At 33.2% G+C, this 21,024-nt stretch overlaps 1 protein-coding gene across 1 annotated transcript; it reads right to left on the reverse strand.

Moving 5' to 3' along the window:
• Nucleotides 1–15,282: 15,282 nt before the first annotated feature.
• Nucleotides 15,283–17,015, reverse strand: LOC141708500 (uncharacterized). The gene is made up of 3 exons (XM_074512162.1): nt 16,486–17,015; nt 16,223–16,409; nt 15,283–16,136 (listed from the first exon to the last, which is right to left on the reverse strand). Exons 1-3 carry the CDS (start codon nt 16,825–16,827, stop codon nt 15,637–15,639), a joined length of 1,029 nt encoding a protein of 342 aa, XP_074368263.1. The 5' UTR covers nt 16,828–17,015; the 3' UTR covers nt 15,283–15,636.
• Nucleotides 17,016–21,024: the final 4,009 nt, after the last annotated feature.

Below are 21,024 nucleotides of genomic sequence, written 5' to 3' on the forward strand. Positions count from 1 at the left end.
GCTTTTACTGCGACAAAGCCTTAGTCAGTGAGTCTGCAGCATTATCATCAGTATGCACTTTACATATATGTATATATCCTCTTTCATTAATCTCTCGAAGAAGGTGATATCTCCTAAGTATATGCTTTTCCCGGGAATGGGACCTTAGTTCTTTGGCCTGCGCGATAGCTCCATTATTATTACAGTAAAGATCAACTGGATCTGTGATCGATGGAATCACACCAAGTCCCGTTATGAATTTCCATATCCAAACAGCAACCTTGGTTGCTTCACTGGCAACAATATACTCAGCTTCTATTGTAGAATTAACTACTGTTTCTTGTTTTGAACTCTTCCAGCTTACAACACCTCCATTAAGGTAGTACACAAAACCTGACTGAGATATTGAATCGTCTCTGTCCGTCTGGAAGCTGGCGTCAGTGTAACCCTTTACAACCAGCTTCTCATCTATTCCATACACCAAGAATGAATCTTTCATCCTCTTCAAGTACTTAAGAATATTCTTGACAGCTGTCCAGTGACCCTCACCTGGATTAAACTGGTATCTGCTCGTCATGCTCAAGGCATACGAAACATCAGGACGAGTACATATCATCGCACACATTATAGATCCAATTGCCGAAGCATATGAAACTTTGCTCATACGACCCTTATCATCTAATGATTTAGGGCAGTTGTCTTTTGAGATCAATATCCCATGAGACATTGGGGCATATCCTCTTTTTGCCTCTTGCATCCCAAAATGATGCAATACTTTATCAATGTATGTACTCTGACTTAGGCCGATTAATTTCCTTGATCTATCTCTATAGATCTTGATCCCTAATATATAGGTGGCATGGCCTAAGTCCTTCATCGAGAAACTATTTCCCAACCAAGTCTTAACAGCCTGTAGAGAAGGTATGTCATTCCCTATTCGTAATATGTCATCTACATATAGTACTAGGAATGCCACATGGCTCCCACTAACCTTCTTGTAAACACATGGTTCATCTTCATTTTGAATAAAGCCAAATTCTTTGACTGTTTCATCAAAACGACGATTCCATCTCCTTGAGGCTTGCTTCAATCCATAAATAGATTAAAGCAGCTTATAGACCATCTTAGCAAACTTGGGATCAACAAAACCCTCAGGTTGAATCATGTATACATCCTCTTCAAGGATCCCATTTAAGAAAGAGGTTTTGACATCCATTTTCCAAATCTCATAGTCGTAGTAAGCAGCTATTGCTAGCAAAATCCTGATGGACTTGACTATAGCAACTGGTGAAAAGGTCTCATCATAGTCTATACCATGAATTTGTTTGAAACCTTTTGCCACTAGTCGCGCTTTAGAGGTCTGTACTTTACCATCCATGTCAGTTTTCTTCTTGAAAACCTACTTGCACCCTATAGGTTTTACCCCTTCTGGTGGATCAACTAAAGTCCATACTTTATTTTGATACATGGATTCCATTTCGGATTTATGGCCTCTAGCCATCTCTCGGAGTCTGGACTGTTCATAGCTTCTTGGTAGGTATGAGGCTCATCATTATCTATGAGCATTACATCATCATCTTGAGTCAAGAAAAATCCATAATATCTCTCCGGCTCATGATGAGCCCTACTAGATCTACGAACAACCTGTGTTTCCGGATCAGGAACATCTTGATGTACTTTCTGCCCACTTTTCAACTCTGGTTCAATGTTATTTTGTACAACTCGATCTTCATCGAGATCTATAGTCCTCCCACTAATTTTCTTGGAAAGTAACTCTCTTTCAAGAAATACAGCGGTTCGAGCAACAAACACTTTGTTCTCGGTAGGATTATAGAAACTATACCCTTTAGTTTCTTCAGGATATCCCATAAAATAATATTTATCCAATTTTGGTCCCAGCTTGTCAGACACCAAGCGTTTCACAAATGCTTCGCATCCCCGTACTTTCATAAAAGACATGTTGTGACGTTTTTCAGTCCATATCTCATATGGAGTCTTTTGAACCGATTTAGTTGGAACTCGGTTTAGTGTATATGCAGCCGTTTCTAGAGCATAACCCCAAAAACTTATTGGAAGATCTGCTAGACTCATCATCGATCGCACCATGTCCAACAAGGTACGATTTCTCCTCTCAGAAACTCCATTCCATTGAGGCGTTCCAGGAGGAGTAAGTTGTGATACGATACCACACTCCTTCAAGAAACCTTTAAACTCGAGGCTTAAATATTCTCCTCCATGATCTGATCGTAGAACTTTTATACTTTCCCCTGTTTACTTTTCCACTTCGTCCTTGTATTCTTTGAACTTTTCAAAAGAATCGGATTTGTTCTTCAAAAGATACACATATCCGTATCTACTGAAATTGTCAGTAAATGTAATGAAGTAGTAAAAGCCACCTCTTTCCATCATATGCATTGGACCACATACATCACTATGTATAAGTCCTAATCGTTCGGTGGCCCATTCACCTTGTCCGGTAAATGGAACTTTAGCCATTTTTCCATTGAGACAAGATTTGCATTCTTCGTATGATTTAAAATCAAACTTATCCAAGTAACCATCTTTATGTAATTTGGAAATGCGTTCTCATTTATGTGACCTAAACGACAATGCCAAAGGTATGTTTGATTTGAGTCTTTTATCTTAATACGTTTATTAACATTATTTATGTTATGGATAGGAGTATCTAAATCAAGAACATATAAACCATTAAACAAACGTGCAACCCCATAGGTAACATTATTGAATGAAAAGGAACAACTATTATTCTGAATCAAAAACGAAAAACCTTTCTTGTCCAAACAAGAAACCGAAATAATGTTTCTGGAAATCGCAGGCACGTAAAAACAGTTTCTAGTTCTAAAACAAGCCCAGTGGGAAACGATAAACGATAAGTCCCTACAGCTAAATCAGCAACCTTTGCTCCATTGCCGACTCGTAGGTTGACTTTTCCTTCGTCAATGTCCTACTTCCCTGCAGTTCCTGCACATTTATACAAATATGAGAACCATATCCAGTATCTAATACCCAAGATGTAGAAGTAGACAAGTTGACTTCTATAACATAAATACATGAATCAGAAGCAACAATAGCAGCCTTTTTCTTCTTCAGATCCTCCAAATAAGCATGACGGTTCCTCTTCCAATGACCTGGTTTCTTGCAATAGTGACAATCACCAACCTTTGGAACACCACCTTTAGGCTTTAAAGCCTTGGTCGGAACAGGTTTCAGATTGGCATTAGATTTAGATCCCATCTTCCTCTTGCCTTTCCATTTACCCTTTCTTTCGGTCTTCCCCTTATTCACCATCAACATGGGAGCAGGGGATGCCTTTTGAATGTTGGTCTCAACAGTTTTCAACATAGCCAACAATTCGGTGGGGTTCTTATCTATCTCATTCATATTGTAATTCATCACAAATTGAGAATAGCTGTTGTTTAAAGATTACAAAATAAGATCAACCTGGTGTTCCATAGAAATTGGGACACCCAACTTAGCAAGGTACTTTATATACCCTATCATTCTTAGAACATGCGGTCCAACCGGATCACGTTCTCCCAGCTTACATGCATGCAATGATTTGAAAGTATCAAACCTCTCCTGACGAGCCCGCCTTCAAACATACGTTTAAGGTGCTCAATCATATCATAATAATCCATATTCTCATGTTATTTCTGAAGTTCATTACTCATGGTCGTTAACATGAAACATTGAACATCCGTGTCATCATAGATATGTTTCTGATAAAATTATGTTGAGCACGGGATGCTCCTTCAAGGAGAGGTGCAGGGTGAGGGATATCAATTACATAGAGCTTGCGCTCTTGTTTGAGGACAATCCTTAAGTTCCTCTGCCAGTCTTGGAAGTTTGTTCCTGTTAGCTTGTCCTTCTCAAGGACTGATCGCATATAGAAGTTGTTTGAATTGTTTGCCATTTTGATATCTACAATGTTTAAGTGCATAAGATAAATTAGTCTATAGATGATTATTAAATTATGTTCAAGTGATTATTTATATATATTTAAAATATATATCTCCCACTATTTTTATCAAATTAATAGCCCTAACTATTAATTCAGAAAGAATATCTTCTATATACTTTCTAGTGAGCCAAGATCCAAATTTCACAACGTTTTAGTTCAACTTTGGCTTTACTCCTAAACCATGATTCAATAAGGTAGATAACATTTGTTAATTATATCAACTATATAACTCTTGGATAGTTTAGTGGAACAACATTTATTCATATTTATCCAATAAATCTTACTAAACTTTATGCCTCTAAGTTCACAATCCTATTGTTATAACTTAGTTAAGTCAAACCCAATGGTCTAAAAATTATCATATACTTCAACACGCCGTCCCACGATAGATTGGAGTACTTCGCTCTGGCGAACCCACTCCTTATCGATCTAAGGGTTAACGCGTTGGACATATTGGAAGGCATCTAAACAACTTAATATAAACATGAGGGTTTTGTTAGTATTATAACGATCATGATCCCATCATAAAGAGATTCCCAATTTTTTTTTGAATAAAATACATCAAATCAATATTCATCAATGGTTTGATTTTCAGGTAGTGGAGGAGTCACACCGGTCTCACTTAAAACCCACAGCCTTACAAGTTCAATGAACCCGTTGTTGACAAAATCACCCCATGTCGGAAACAAAGAAGATTCGTATTTCATTCCATGTTTCATAAACACGAGAATCTCATAATCCTTTTTAAATTTTAAAAACTTGAGTCGTTAGAGATTTTATCTTATTTAGCAGGCATGGCATGGGTGACGTATCTAATACATACATTCATGCATGATTAATCTAATTAAAGCATGCATCATCAACTATTCTATACATACATTCATACATCAATATATAAAGTACAGTATGTATACGTGCTTGGTTATGGCCTTTACATAAGTGATCCTTTCAAGCTAATGAAAAGATCAAGGTCAATCTATGGTGAATAATATAAAGGGTCATACTGACACCTTCATTCTTCTTATCTCGATTGCTACTTCTCCTCTTGGATCATGCCTCCTTGAAGTACATTACATTAAAACAACCTATACTACTGTACTTACACAAGGAAACTCGAGTTACATTCGAGATAAACGAATTACAAAGAATAAACGACATGCAAGTCGTATTTAGAAACCAAAACCATAAATAAAAAACCATTAACTAAAGGGTCTTAAGGCCATAACCATACACCATGATATCACATGACATATAACAAAACACTTATAATCTTAACATGGTATCACATATCATAGTTCAGACTATATAATCAAACACAACATATTTACCAAAATTCAGAAAATTAAAATCAGCTTTCTAAAAACTAAAAATCGCTGTTTCGAGGCCTGTAATGACATCTAATGGCTTACAGTCGCGAACCTGAGTTTGGCAGTCTTGCTCATTGACCCGATTCCAGTCGGAAAACACATATCCTTTGCAAAAATCGGACACTGGACTTAGATTACACCAAATCTGTTCAGTTTTTTTCAGAAATCGCATCATATACAACCTCCATAATAAAAATAAAGTATATCATATATACTCACACATCGATACATACAACCATCACATGATTATAAAATACATCATGAATATCATATATATATATATTCAAAATCACATATACATGCATATACACGCACCAAAAATTATATACATGCTCACTTACATCAAAATTGCTCTGATGCCATTGTTGGGATTCATGACACAAACGCAGCGGAAAAATAAAAAATAAATATGAAAAACGAAACCCCAAACACAGGATCCATGCGAAACAAGACATTTAATTCGGAGATTAGATGTTTACCTTAATAAAGCTTTCCTTCTGATTGTGATGAATGTACAGATCTTGATGAACTAACACAACAACCCTCCTTTTGAAGATCTGCTCTCCAAGGTATCCACACGAACGCCCGATCGTCCAACAATCACCGTACGTAGCCGGTACTAGCCGATTTGGTTGCCTCTTTTCTCTCTTTCTCTAGCCTCTCTAAGATGTAGAGCTGCTAGGGTTTTCTAAAAAACGTGATGTGTCAACTAAACCCTATAAGTATACATCTTAATATATATAGGGAGAGAGAATTTAGGCCTAACCCTAATCTTAACGGGCTTCTAAAAGGACCCAATCTGATTTTGGGTTTATATTATTTTTAAATTTGAATTCTAATATAAATACAATTAATCAAGTCTCACTTAATTAATTATATAATTAAATTAATTAATAATAAAATATTTAAATTCATAATTTAAATAACACTCCGTTTTAAACGTTCTTTGTGTGTGACCCTTTAGGTTATTATTACGTTGGCAATAATTTTATTTTCTAATAATAAAATTATAAATAATGAGTGGCATCTAGTAATACATCATTGCTCCCCAAGTAATAATAATAATTGGTGATTCAAATAAACCTTTCGTGAATAATGTACAATATAATATAATCCCTTTAGCCTTATATTATAGATCAAACTCGAGGCATGTATTGTGTCATCACCTGCAAGCGTTTAATCCTTCTTTCATTGATCAATGAGTATACTATTAAATAAATCACTATTTGAGCACGACCATTCATTTTATAGTCTAACTCAATCAAGAGGCCAATAATATCACTCCTTTAATAAAGGAGGGATAAATCTCATCTAGATCATTCATATTTCTTATAAGATTCATAATATACCCAATGTCTACTTTTATTATTACCGGTCAAGGATAACTTTCAATAGTATCAAAGTATATTAATTCTCGTATAGAAATATAATGATTTCAGGTCAAAGGACCAATACATCATTATCACTGTGAGATTAACTTACGACACTTTAAATATGTCATATCTCACAATGGGTCAATCCAGCACCATGTATTTATTACATGTGCCTGTGTTTTGACTTTAGTATCACCATACCTATGATCAATGAGATGTGATCATCAGTCGACAAATACACTAGTCTCAACGTATTTATTATCGTCCCTTAACAATAATACTTGCCTTGGGACCTTTAAGAATATCAATACTATTCTCATAATCTCATTTCTAAGTCACGTACTTAGAGATACAGATTTACATATCATATTCGAAGGATATTTATTAATCTAACATTTTATTACAGAAAATAAAGATATAATAAATTACTAAAGAATAATCCATAGAATCATAATTAATAATCCAAATGTTTCATAATATAAACATAATAGTGTTGTCTCTAGGGCACAAACACTAACAGTAGCACCATCAATAGAATCAAGAACTATTTCCACATACTCAAGTCTGTTCAGATGAGATATGTTAAGTTATTCACCAATCTCGTCAACTAGAGGATGAAGATCAATATATGTCATCCTTGTATACTCAGCATCCTTGTGACCAACTCCCACTCTAGTGAAATGTTGCATTTGCTTTGAATTGTTTATTATACTTTCATCCCAAGTAGTAACATATTTATCACACTTGATAATTTTTTGTCTGTCGATAAGTTTCATCCTACAAAGTTCATTCTTCTTGTACAATCCAAGATAACAAGGTATTTCTACTTCCTATCCTTCTCCTTAGTAATATTGTAGCTTCTTTAAAGTCAATGTCCTTTTTTATTTGGATCACGCTAAATCATTCTTTCAGAATCTGAAACTCTGTTGAGATATGCTAGTTTTCCTTATAGAAGTTGCTTATATTCTTCTTTCTTCTTTATAAAAAAAATTCTCTTTCCCTATCCCGACCTCGAATTTTTTTATAAAACTTCTCTCATTCCCCGTCCCTCCCTTGAAAAATCTTTGAATCCCCTACCTGAACCCTATACCCATCTCTAATCCATTTTTCTATGAATATCGTAACTACAAACTACATAAATATTTTTATTATTTAGTAAATTTATTTAAATATTATATTTATTGAATCATTATACTTGATATTTTATAATTTATATAGTGTGATGCACAAAACATATATTTAAATTTTATGATAATATGTTTGTGTTACAAAGTCCAAAATGTTTACCATTCAATTACAATTTATATATATAAATTCATGCAAAACATAAATAATTAAATAAATATCATTATATGTCCGCGGTTAAATGATATATTATTATGTTATATATATTTATATTTATATATATTTGTATGTATATATTAATTAAATAGTTTTTTAACATATATTACGGGTTGTATTGGTCGAAATTTGGTTAAACTGATTGACCCCTAACCTAGTTTTTTTATGCGGGTCTATTTTGAGTCTAACTCATTTTCAATTCGACCTATTTAATAAACAACCCTAATCCATAAAATCTTGATTGTTTCGTGCCGGGTTCGTGGGTCATATAACTCATATCCCATGTCCACAACTCTAGCTCGTTTTGCTTTTATTACAGACTTACTTACTTTTATGTACTATTATTGTGATATTTATGTATGATATCTATCTTTTTAAAATAAAGATCAAAACCTTTAATTATTAACATGCACGTGCATTACATGATGTCACGGAGAAGAGGTGCGTTGTTCATGCAATGAAGAATAAAGAACGTAGGTTCTCATTTTCTAGCGCCATTAAGAAAATATATATAATCATTCGGACATATGTAATCAAATTAATATCATATTAGTATAATGAAATCACATTAAAGTAATATTCTTTGAACCGAGAATGTGACGATCAAGTCATTTAATTGAGAATATCGAAGCCAGTGTCCACCTTAAATCACGTTTGAAAAATAGATGTTTCGTGGGTTAGTCCTAAGATTACTAGGATTTGGATGTGTGATTATCATCTAACTGCAATAACATATTTGAAATAGATATTTTGGGACATAGCCCATGATCTCTATAGTCCTCCAAATAGCATTTTTGGGAGATTTTTCTGAGATCAGGAGGAAGCCTTTAGGGAGGTGAGGTTTTTCCGAAAGTGAGGAATATGTCAGATGTTTGCCCAAGCCTTTGTATGACATAAATATTCTCTTAAAAGGTGATACTCTTGACAAATGAAATATATTTATTCCATTTTAAACATGGATTACATGTCTTATTCATTGCTAAATATCTTGAATCCTTAAAAAAGCGCGTCTCCGGTTAATATAGATGAAGAATTAATCAATATATCATCCTGACCATCCATTTGAACTATGAAAAATATTATTAAAAAAGGAATAATAAAGAAACAATTTTATTAATATAGTGTTAAAAAAAATTATATTTTGTATCTTTTAATATTTAAAAATATGCGCGTGTTATACTGATCCGGTAACATCTTATGCCATCTCATTATTTTTGAACACACCTAGTTTAACACGTTTAAAGCGTATGAGAGGTAAAAATAAACGTTTTAGTGCATTTTTCGAGTAAGATTGCAGAGTTTTTTACATACTTAATGGTAACACAAGCAACTTTTTCTTGATATTCTTCAGAAGTAGCTAATTTCGTTCCAATGAAAGTTGTGCTTTAAGATCAGATCTATAGTATTAGTAGAAGAGAAGATACCCTTGTAGCCAGGCTACAGAGTTGTCGATTCATGCACTAGAATTGCTCCACCAACTATCGTAGCAACTCGTCTCGTACAAAAGGTTACCCTTTTACACTTTTCTGAAAGAGCTCGAAGCAATAAGATGAAAGATGAGATGAGATGTTGTCAAATTAATGAAGTGAACAACCCAACCTCTTTGAAGCTGTTGCGGGATCTTTTTTGATATATACTCTTATTTTAAGTAAGATGTGATACCTTTTCTATTTGAGGAATCTATTTACGATATATTGCTATTATGAGTACGGTTTTTTATGAGAAATAGGTTTAGCAACATGATGGTTTTATGTCACTTCTAACTTTGTCGTTAAAAATCTTTTGCATGATGGTTCAGCGAGGAAATAGGAATAATGTCTTAAGCCATTAGTTATAGGCGGTGTAAAATGTAGTTGCACCTTCCCACTAATCATAAAATCGTCGATCTTGGAGCGAGAACTGCTTGGATACTTTAATCTAGAAAATAGCCGAAAACTCGAGAGGGTCACCTTTAGAATCGTTCTCGATAGGATCCATATGCTCTTTATGAACGCGAAGCCCATTCCCAATGCATTTTTATTCCGGAATTCATCGCGAAGATAATAAGATGGTGCTCCCTCTTTATTTCTGCCTTTTCCCGTTGTACGAGTCTTTCCCTCTAACATGGACCGGGCGGCAGCAAGCATTAGAGAAAGAAAGAGTTGTGGAGCTAGAGGTGTTGACATTCCTAGTAGATAAACCCGAGCCTGATAAAACGAAACAAGGTAAATTTTTTGAAATAATTACCTAATTAGTAAGCAAATTTCCATTCTCAATATTCAAGACTATTCTTTTGACGCTGCTGGGAAATTCAACCTTTTCACTAGTGCGCTTTGCCTTGATTTGAGGTGAACTCCATTTCCTCTTCTTCCGGATTGGACCCTTCCATGTGAGAAGTTGGAAGTCGAGTTATTGATGTATGAGAATTTAATGTCTTATTCAAACTTTAGGAGCGATCTGTCTAAAATATAGATAAAAGACTCTCGATTGAACAATGATCCACAAATGCCGATTCATTCAAGATCGATGGCCAACTCTACAAGAAAAGTGTGGATGGTGGCATAAAATAATCCCCTAAAATCATCCTCTCAGATGAAAGTGGTAGAAGCTAAAGAAAAGCCAGTGAAACAACATTGAAACTTCGATAAGCACCGCTAGGTGTGAGCGACCCTGTAATATTTCATTCTAAAAATGGAAAGTTTGAAACAATTGGAATTTTTTTCTGAAAATTTACTAAATCATGATTTAACATGTACAGAATGAAAATTTTATTCTCGATTCTACGAGAATTTTTGTGAAAGCCTTTCATTTGCTTCTCTTAGATGGTGCTCTTGCCACATCGGAGTCAACATTGACTCTATTTATTATTATGGTAATAAAATTAGTGTATCAAGATGTATGAATATTTTGCTTCTTGTTCACTAAGAAATCCCCAACACTTAACTATGCTTTAAATCCATATATTTTTGTAACCATAGTCTATAATAAAAAAGAGAGGTTTTTTACTTGCTACTCTTTATGGCTTCTTTACAAGCTAATTAGCAAGACTAGCTAATATACCATATAGGCTACCGTTGGAAGATAAAACTACTTACTTTGCCAACTCTTCTTTCATAACCTTGACCTAAAGTAAAGTAGTTATAAGAAGATGTCAAGGAGATTGTTTTTTTTTTCTACCGAAATAGGCATGATGCAAAATCGTATGTGAGTGATAAGCATAAGAGGCGTGCCCGAAGGGCAGAGGCAACAGTGTAGTTCCAGGTGCCCGTCGTTAGATTGAGATCTGCAGGGCGGTGGGGAATTAACTGCTTGGTATCAGGTGAAGAGAATGGGATGGTAGTAGGTGTTCAAGAGTACTTCATGCCACAACCATCTATTTTTTTAGGTTATACAGACCGATGGTTGTTGCTTCATCTAGAGAGAAAAGAATGATAAATATACCGGTCATTAGAAATTTAAAAGGAAGAATGGCTATAAAAGGATTTCTCATGTATCGTTTGTAGCAAAACTATGAGCGGGAGCAAATCTTTGTTCTTTCTTAGTTCTTTTGGCTTGCCTTTCTAGGTAGTAGTAATATTAGTAAGGAAAAAATAGGACAATCATATCATTCATAAATGTAATGTTATCCTGATTATTATGATAACGATTCTATATATTGCAATATTCTGGATCTTGGTTACATAGTACTACGACCTTCGAGAAAAAATATTGGATGTCTTTTCAACCGAGAAACAAAAAAGATGAATTCATTCCATTTTTTGTAAAATAGTGAAAGTAAACAAGAATACCCAAGATAACTACCACTATATAAATGAAGTCTGTAACAATTGCAATAACCCTATTATAGTACACAGGAATCCAAAAGGGAGATTGGTCTACGTCACTCCGATCCCATTGTGAACAAGTAAGGTGACAACGGGCACCCTTTCCTCAGTCCAATGGTTGATTTGAATTAGCTGGTAAGAGTTTCAGTCTTTTTTTTTCTTTTAAAGGGAAATGTCCCATAAATTCAGTTTGAGTCATCTAAGTCTAATTCGGGGTCGTCTGATAATAAGAGAGGTGCATGTCATACTATACTTAAACGAATTCAACCATATAGTCAAAGTGTTTTATTTTCTTAGAGACGTGTTTCATGATTTACGTACCAATTTAAAATGAGATTTATAAATACATGTATTTATTTAACTATCACATGAACCACAACATATAACATGTGATCTTTTCTTTTTAAGGGGAACAAAACCTCATAAATCTAGTGAGAGGTAACGACTACCATTATTTATAAAAAATTTACTTAAAGAGGATATAAAAGGGTGTATATCGACTTCCAATTTTCTGATTTTTCTCGTTGAACATAACACAAAAACTAATACGAATGAACACTCAACATAAAGCATAAAATTATAATATATAACATTATAGAAGATACAAGGACAAACTCGTAAAAAAGTATCACAAGCATTTTTCACCATTTTTAACCTGGAGAGAAAAATCGAACTTTTCATTTCACAATAGAGAGAAATACCAAATATTGGGCTAAAAATTTTGATCGAAGATTCCCTCTTTAGAATTCAAACACGAGGTTCTTCCAATGTTATAATATGTCAAATTTGCAAGATTCATGATACCGTCAAATTAAATAGATTTTCACATAATTCTTTCTTGCTGCAAAAAAACAAGTAAACTCGAAAATGCAAGATATATTACACGAGCAGGCCTTAAATTTTTGTAAAACCTTGAAATCAGTTATCTTTTATGGTAAGATACTGGAAAAAGTTAAAAAAATTACTTTATTGATAACTACAGTACTGAACTAAAAATCTGAAACCACACATATAGACTCAGGGTATAATATTACTTTACATCATTTCGTAAACTTCATCAAGACCACACAACCTTAAAAACCGAATATAGATTTCACCAATAATCTCTAGTACACCTTGTAATTAATTGATTTTTTCTTCTAATCCCCTTCATAAAGACGTCAATCATCTTGAACATTTTTTTATAAATTCAATTTTTCGATGTCAATTCAATCCTGATAACACGAAATGTTGAACATTTTTTTTATAAATTTAATATAAGATCTGGGTTTCTACCAATAATTTGAGCACGATGACATAAAATGATAATTAATAAAGTATAATAAAGTATTAAATACCTTAAGAAAAGGTACATTAACTTACCCCGTAAACAGAAGTAATACAATTTTTTTTCATGTTTTCATAAAAGAAATTTTATTGAGAAAAAAGAAAAGTAACATGACAACAAGAGCTAGCCGGCTCTTGGTCAGTTAAGAGGCCCCACCAGTTTCTACTTCTCTCCCCATGAAAAGAATTGATTAGTACACAACAGACAAAAAGAAGGGATATCAGGTGACATAATTAATTATCTTACTTAAGACTCAGGTCTAGTGACATTCCATCAAGCATCAAGCACAGGGGCGGAACCAGAAATCTAAAATGGGGGGACCAAAATAAATAAAAGTAGAAAACATACCAATTTATTTGAGATGTGCACGCCTTTCTTTGATCAAATAAAAAGAATAAATGATCTCCTCGGTAGAAATGGTCTCCGCAATCTCCTTTTCAATATACACTATCAAATAATCCCTAAGAAATTCATCTTTCATTCGATTGCGAAGACTTGTTTTCACAATTTTCATAGCAGAAAAATCTCGTTCAGATGTTGCAGTAGATGCTGGAAGAGTCAAGACAAGCCTTAATAGTCTATCAACTAATGGATACATGTCAACTTTCCCTGTGGTTACCAATCCATGACATAAATCACCAAGAGTAGATAGATTCTTCAAATCTGGATGAACTGGAACATCTAACCCATAATGTTGTAGTTCACACTGTAGATGGATTTTTTCATCTCCCAAAAAATCTTCTGGATAAAACTTTTCAGCTAACTTATAAATGTTCTCTATGTTATCAAACCAACTCTTTTGAAATCGACGGGGATGATTTCTGGACCTGAGAAGGGATAAACTTGCACAGGTTGATATGGGCCAAGATCAATGTATGCTCTCCTAATTAAATCTTTTTTATTTGGATGATAAGTCTCAATTTGTTTCCGCAAACCAGGATCACGTATTAACGAATTGAAATCAATAATTTCATCAGTGTTCTCAGAATCAATACCTTCATTAACAATCTCTGGATTTTGAGGATTTTGCTCGGAGTTTCTGTTTAAACCACCAAAAATTGGAGGCTCAACTCCATCTCCAGTGACTTCAATTGAGGCGGCAGAAGGTTCTTCATCTTCACAAGTAGTTGTTTGCTTCTTCTTGGTTGAAAATAGGATGTAATCTCTTTTCTCTTACTCATATTTACGGATTAGATGCAAATGTAGAGTAAATAAAGAGAGATGATATTAGGGATTGTAATTTTGTAACCCGTATGTATAGTGTGTATTGGAGATTTTGGGACCGGAGCAGAACAACTGAACAAGTATGTTCTGTTTTTAGACTTTAGTTTTAAACATCTTTTTTTTTGTTTCAAATTGTACTATCTTTATCTTATATGTTTATTTATTAATTATTAAGATTAATGAACAAATTTCATGATTTCCATCTAATCAATATTATTTTGAATGAAATAATTAACAAAATCAATAAAATTTTGTATAATTAATTCTCAATTTCAATTTTTTTTTTAAATCTAGGGGGACCAAAAAAATTTATGATAGTAAATTTTAAAATTTTATATTAAAATTTTGGGGTTATTCCGCAGTTGGCGGGGACCGGGGCTCTCTTCGGTCCCCCCAGTTCCTCCCCTGATCAAGCATACTCAAACTCACACCAAATAACCCTACTTACAATTGTTTGAAATCTTCTTCCTAACGTCTTTACTAATAACTTAAGAAAGTTATTTATTTTATTTTATATTATATATTAAAGGCCAAGTACCTTAATAGACGTATCAATATATTTTTTAAAATTATGAGTTTGGAAACAAATTTAATATTTTACTCCCAAATATTCTTTTCCTCCGATTTCATTTATTTTGATAACATTTCATTTTTGTGTGTGCCAAAATATTGTTCGGATTCTATTTTTATAATAAATTATGTGTTATTCACGTTAATTTGTTGGAAGAACAATACATTTTAAAGTAATCATTTGTCTAATTAATATTACTGAATAAAATATAAACTTTTATTTATGGAGAAAATAAGTGGGACCAGAAAATATCATAATATTTTAATGTTCATTCTCGACCCATAAATAATTTAGAAAAATAGAGTTTTGGAGCTGTTAGGAGTATTTTAACATGAATAAATAATCAATAATCAAAACTCAATAATCTAACATAACAGAAGTGATAAGCTACTTGTTTATCATTTTATTAAGAGTATCTTATCGGTGTAGCCGGGGACATTACAATTATTAATTGAAAATAAAAGTAAAAACAGGAGGATCGAACACTTTTCTGCCATACTGATCATCTTCTACTACTACTACTACTACTGCTGTTACTACTAGTACTACAGACGACATCATCTTATTTCCCGGCTACACTAAAAACATTCCGAAAAATCCCGAAAACACATACGTATCAATACAGATACATATACATTAACGTGAGTTTCTCGTCAAAAGATCAACGCTTCATTCTGCTTCCTCATCTTCAGACATACTGAAGACGACGGTATCACTGTGATCAGAAAATGCTGGGGATCTCACACCTGCAATTACAGAACTAGCAGCAGTCTTCTCGGTTTGAATCACGAGATTTTTGATGTCACTTGCTAAGTCAGTGGAGTCCATAATAGTGAGTGGTGGTGGTGTTACAGATTGTTGTTGTTGTTGTGGTGCTGGTACTGTTCGGGTGTAAGGAGATAGCCACTTGGACTTGACGTAATCCGCCCTACGCCAAGGCGGAAATGCCATTCTGTTATCTTTCAGGCTCTCCTTGGCTGCGTCAGAAACTATATCTATAATCTTCACAAGGCGATCAGCTTTGCCTACAAAAATCTCAGGCAACATTTGCAGGATCGCGTTATACTTTTTAGTGCACCCCAACCTTGCAATTTCGAATTCTGCTCGAAAATCAATGTCAACAATTAACCTCTCAGCGTCTTTAATTACTTCCACATAATCATATACACCTGCACATTGTAAAAAACAATAAAATAAATCAACTAATAAAATAATTAATTAATTATGCAGCTTCAAAATAAATTGAATCCAGTACCAGCAGGATAAGTTGGAGCTTTTTCCCAACGCGATTCGCAGATGGAAGCATTGTATCCAAGAGCTATAAGAGCTTCAGTTACTGATATTTTGGCTTGTTTGCATTTGAGGAGTTTGTTTTCCTCTAAAATCTTAGCGGTGTCTGCCAAAAGATTTCTTTCGGAAACACTCGAGCACATCACTAAGTCCTGTTAAATAAAAAATGAAGTCAGTTCACAAATTCACATATGGAAACAAGGTTTTTAAAAATTTATCTCAATCTACCTTTAGATTTTCACAATTTTTGGGCAGATCAGAATCGAGTTGATCATCGGAATTGGTATCAATATTGCAATTGCACTGGATCCTGGAACACTTCTTCTGCTGATTATCATATCCTTCCTCAATGTAACTTCTAATCATATTACCAAAACAAACCGAACTCGGGTCCAACTCATCAGAATCATCCATAACAGCAGCTCTATCGGGTCCACTTCTCCTCAAGACATTGGCAAAAGGCCTCTCTAAAAGCTTCTTGAGCCGCGATTTCAGAACCGGCGCCCTCAAAAAAGCCGGTCCAATTGGTGAGCAGAAATCAACTGGCTTTATCTTCCACGGAAAAGGCATCTCTATCAACACAGTCAAACAACAACAACAAAAACTATAATTATAGATCAAAAAGACACGAAAATCATTAGATCAAGAGAAAGCGAAAAACCCATAAATTTGCTATAACGATTGTCATTTTAAAAATCATGTTTGTATTTTGTAAAGCATACTAAAACTTGTAAACTTATCTGGTTTCTGAGAACTGAAGAGTGAAGAGGGGTTTGAGCGAGTTATATAGGGTGCCTGCTCACAGAAACTGAAGCAGTGGCGTCTTACGTGGCATTGTGGGATATAAAGGACACGTGTCACTAAATGAAGCTGGTTTCTCATGACAATTCTCTGCTTTGCCCCCGGAGGGACCGGGGACGAAACTGCCCTCGTCTTTTATATGTACAGTAACCCTTTTGTTTACATGTTTAGGTTTGTGTTTTGTACGCTGATTTTACTGTTTTCATAAAATTTGTTTTTAACCTAAGAATTTCCTATATTTTCATTCATTCAAGCATTACAGTGCAAAATTCTTTTGACATTTTAAAAATAATTTACATAAAAAATTCAGTATTGAAAATTCATTTTATAGAGTTCTTTATACATTTATACACTAGGAAAATAAATAATTTACATAATAATCTTTCTATCAGTAATAAAATAACAAACTACTGAAAGTTAATCCTCGTGATAAACTTAGTAAATACTCGTGATAAGAAGTTTAAAGGTGCAGTCATTCTGAGCATGAGCAAAAGCTCAAGACCATGCACACAATTTTACGGGCACAGCCTTTGCATAGAATTTCAATGTCACCTTTTGATTACTTAAGTAATAAATTATAGATTTTACTTGTATTATTTAACCATGTTCCTTTTCATTAGTCATCCTCCTCCATCCATCCATGTTAGAATACAACTGTGCAACTTTGAAAACAAAGAAGATATCTACAAATTCCTTGTTATGTGAGGTTGAATCCTTAAAATTTAAAGCTGAAAATTATGAATTATTTCTTAGGCATTAGTAATGTGATCAATTAACAAAATGTTGCATAATAAAGTTGAAGAGTATACAATTCTATTGTAAGCAACTTATTAACATCATCCTCAGTGAATAAGGTAGATGTGAAAAAAAAAATTACATCAAACATTTGGATAAAGATGGATTTATTGGTAATTTTACATCATATAAAGTGGAACATGGTTTTTCAGAAACAAATAAATCAGAACATAGTTTTATAATTTGGAGTATCCGACCATAACGTATGCTTGCTATTTTTGAGTAGTCCATGTTTTTTTTGCTGATGCATGTTGTCACGTTTAGTTTCAAGTAAGTAATGCCAATCTATAATAATGAAAAATTCACTCAAAACACGTAGCCATAGATCAGTCCAACTCCACCTGTCCTCTAAATTTACGTTACAAACATAACTGACATTGTGACCTTATAAAGTGTGGATTCACGGTAATAATTGATAAAGGATGGACGTATGCTAATAACTGCAGTTGGTGTCATAATTTTTCTTTAATTTGTTATTTTACTTTGCTTGTAATTGCTTGTAACTGTGTGTAATGTAACTTGGATGTGAGTTTTAAAATAAGCAACATTTTCTCGATAATATATTATATATTTAATATTATTAAAATTTTAATTTTAAATATGTATTTTTTAAAAAATATTGGTGAAATAATTACATAAAATATCCAGATTTGACATACATAATTTGTGATCAAATATTTTTGGTGATATAATATCTTTTCAAAAAATTGATTTTATTTATCAGTTACCTAATTTATTTTATTGATAATTGTATCTTTTTTTACTCATAAGTGAACTTTGAGTAATAGGTAATTTAGATAAGAAACATGTAATTTGTATTTGACAAAAGAGATTTTTGGAAATGTAGCAACTTTTTCATTTAAATTCATAAGTGATCACATAGTTTTTTAATTTAAAGAATTGATGATTTGAAACATAGTGAAAATCTGCGAAATCGTAAGGCCCATTTTGAATAAGATACTATATATATGTACAATGCACATAATTTTCTCAATTTTTTAAAAAGAAAAAAAATATAACTATGATAGTAACTATGATAATAAGAGTATTAAAATTGTGTAATTTTTCAACTTCTATAAAATTAGGTAGTGATTTGCAACTTATAAGGTTGACAAGAAGGTTGTTAAAGTGTTTTGTGCCCCGATCTGTGCCCCAAACTCAACAGCAGAATTCCCGGAATGTCTGTATATGATAATAACTAGCAAGTCCAATAATGTTCAGGAAAATGCTTTATAAATATGATAAAATAATGTGTATTAATAATTTAAGATAATTTTATTATAAATTAATTTCAATAATATATCTTATATTTATGCATAATTAATAATATATTTGAATTATAATGAGCAGTGAAAGTAAATGAGGAGAGAAGAGATGTGTAAAAAGTGAGGAAATAATTTTTAATTGAAATAAATGATATAAGACATGCTTAATAATACCTTAAAAATGCGGCACATGATAAATGTCCTAGTATTTTAAGGCACCACCGCTATATTGTTATATTATTGGCAACTCCAACAACACTTTCAAATATACTCTTTAGTCAATTTTTTAAAAATGATAACTTAAAGTGCCCTCCAACAAACTCCTATTTTCTCTTCAAATACGATCCTCATTTGCTTTATCAATAGTGAGGAGAATATGCTCGCTCGTAACTCATTTTATACTAATTTTCTATTTTTAAGGTATTAAACAAGTATTATATTATTCATGTATACATAATTAAGAAATAATGAATAAGTAGAGAGTGAAGTTGATGAAGATTGGTGGAAGATAAATGAAATTTTAATTCCAAACAAGTTAAGAGTTGATTTTTTATATTATTTTTAGAAAAAAAATTGAAGTGAGTTCTAAAGCAAGTAAAAACTAGGTACTCTGTTTTGTTGGCTTTGATCCAAAGATTAATACATGACATGCCATTTACAAGTAGCTTATGCTCACTCTAGTTGGTCAACGAGAACAATAACAATTATCACTTGCTCAACATATTTTAAAATTAAGATTTTTGCTCGTAATTTTTAAAAAAAAGAATTATATTCAACTTTCTTTTATATTTTAACAACAATATTTATGTGTTTTCTGAAATAATATATTTAAGTTAATGATATAACTCGTAGCTACATTAATTTTTAATTGCATAGACCCAAATAATTTGTGATGATGAATGAAATCAAAAGATCCCACTTCAACTATGTTATCGTCAACTTGTAATTTCATACTAATTTAGTTACATGACAGAAATTATGACGCCCTCAATCTCGTGGTTAGGAAATGAGAACCCGCACACCATTAACTAATATAATAAAAGTGGATATAATAAACCCCGATTAAACACTAACAGGATTTAAACAGGATTAAGTATTAGACACGATTACAAATACCAACCAGAATAAATATATTACAACCCAAAATAATAATAAATTCAAATTTATTCGATTCTGGCATGAAACCGACAAATAACCCATTGTATATGATCCAACTTATACAATCCTTCCAACTCATACGCTTGCTCACACACACAGCTACCTGCTCTGACATCTAGAAACCTACGACACGGTAGGGACCACTAGGAACGCTCTGGCGAGCGGTGCGCCTAAGTCTGGCCATCTTCTTTCTTAACTGTCATGGTTAGCAAAATATATGAGCATAAAAGCTCAGCAAGTAACTATATGAACAGTTCTATAATACAGTAACAATATCAATATCAATATACGAGGCATTTTACTTTAAATATCTTGGTGGTAGATTTCTATCTCTGGCTATGAAAGGGTCCTGAAGAAGGATTTGGGCTTTCAGGAATCAAGGCTCATGTTAGGGTGAAAGTCGACATTCATCTCAAATCATTTGCAGGACTTCAAAGTGTTTCTCAACAGAAGGAAACAATCAATCAAACTTTGAATCTTATCATCAATGTAGAGTGACAGGGTTCACAACATTACAATCAAAACGAAGACTCGAGTTGTTCCATTTCATTTCATTTCGTCTTTTAAAGAATAAGGAACAACTTCGCCAAGTATGTAAACATTTTCATCTTTATAGAGTATAAGAGAACCCTTGATTGGAATATCCATCTTTAAATTATAATACGAGTGATCAGCTCATACCGACCTCCATCTGGTCGTTATGGTACCTATGGCATTATAGCCTTAAATTGGACTAGCCCCGCTAGCC

The sequence above is a fragment of the Apium graveolens genome, chromosome 2, assembly GCF_009905375.1.
Source record: "Apium graveolens cultivar Ventura chromosome 2, ASM990537v1, whole genome shotgun sequence".
Taxonomy (NCBI): Eukaryota; Viridiplantae; Streptophyta; class Magnoliopsida; order Apiales; family Apiaceae; genus Apium; species Apium graveolens.

Excerpts from the sequence above, each read along its gene's own strand:
- LOC141708500 (XM_074512162.1), bottom strand. The coding sequence starts at position 16,827 with ATGCCTTTTCCGTGGAAGATAAAGCCAGTTGATTTCTGCTCACCAATT. Across the intron at positions 16,410-16,485 it reads AAAATTGTGAAAATCTAAAG|GACTTAGTGATGTGCTCGAG; the intron begins GTAGATTGAGAT and ends TTTATTTAACAG. Across the intron at positions 16,137-16,222 it reads AGCTCCAACTTATCCTGCTG|GTGTATATGATTATGTGGAA; the intron begins GTACTGGATTCA and ends TACAATGTGCAG.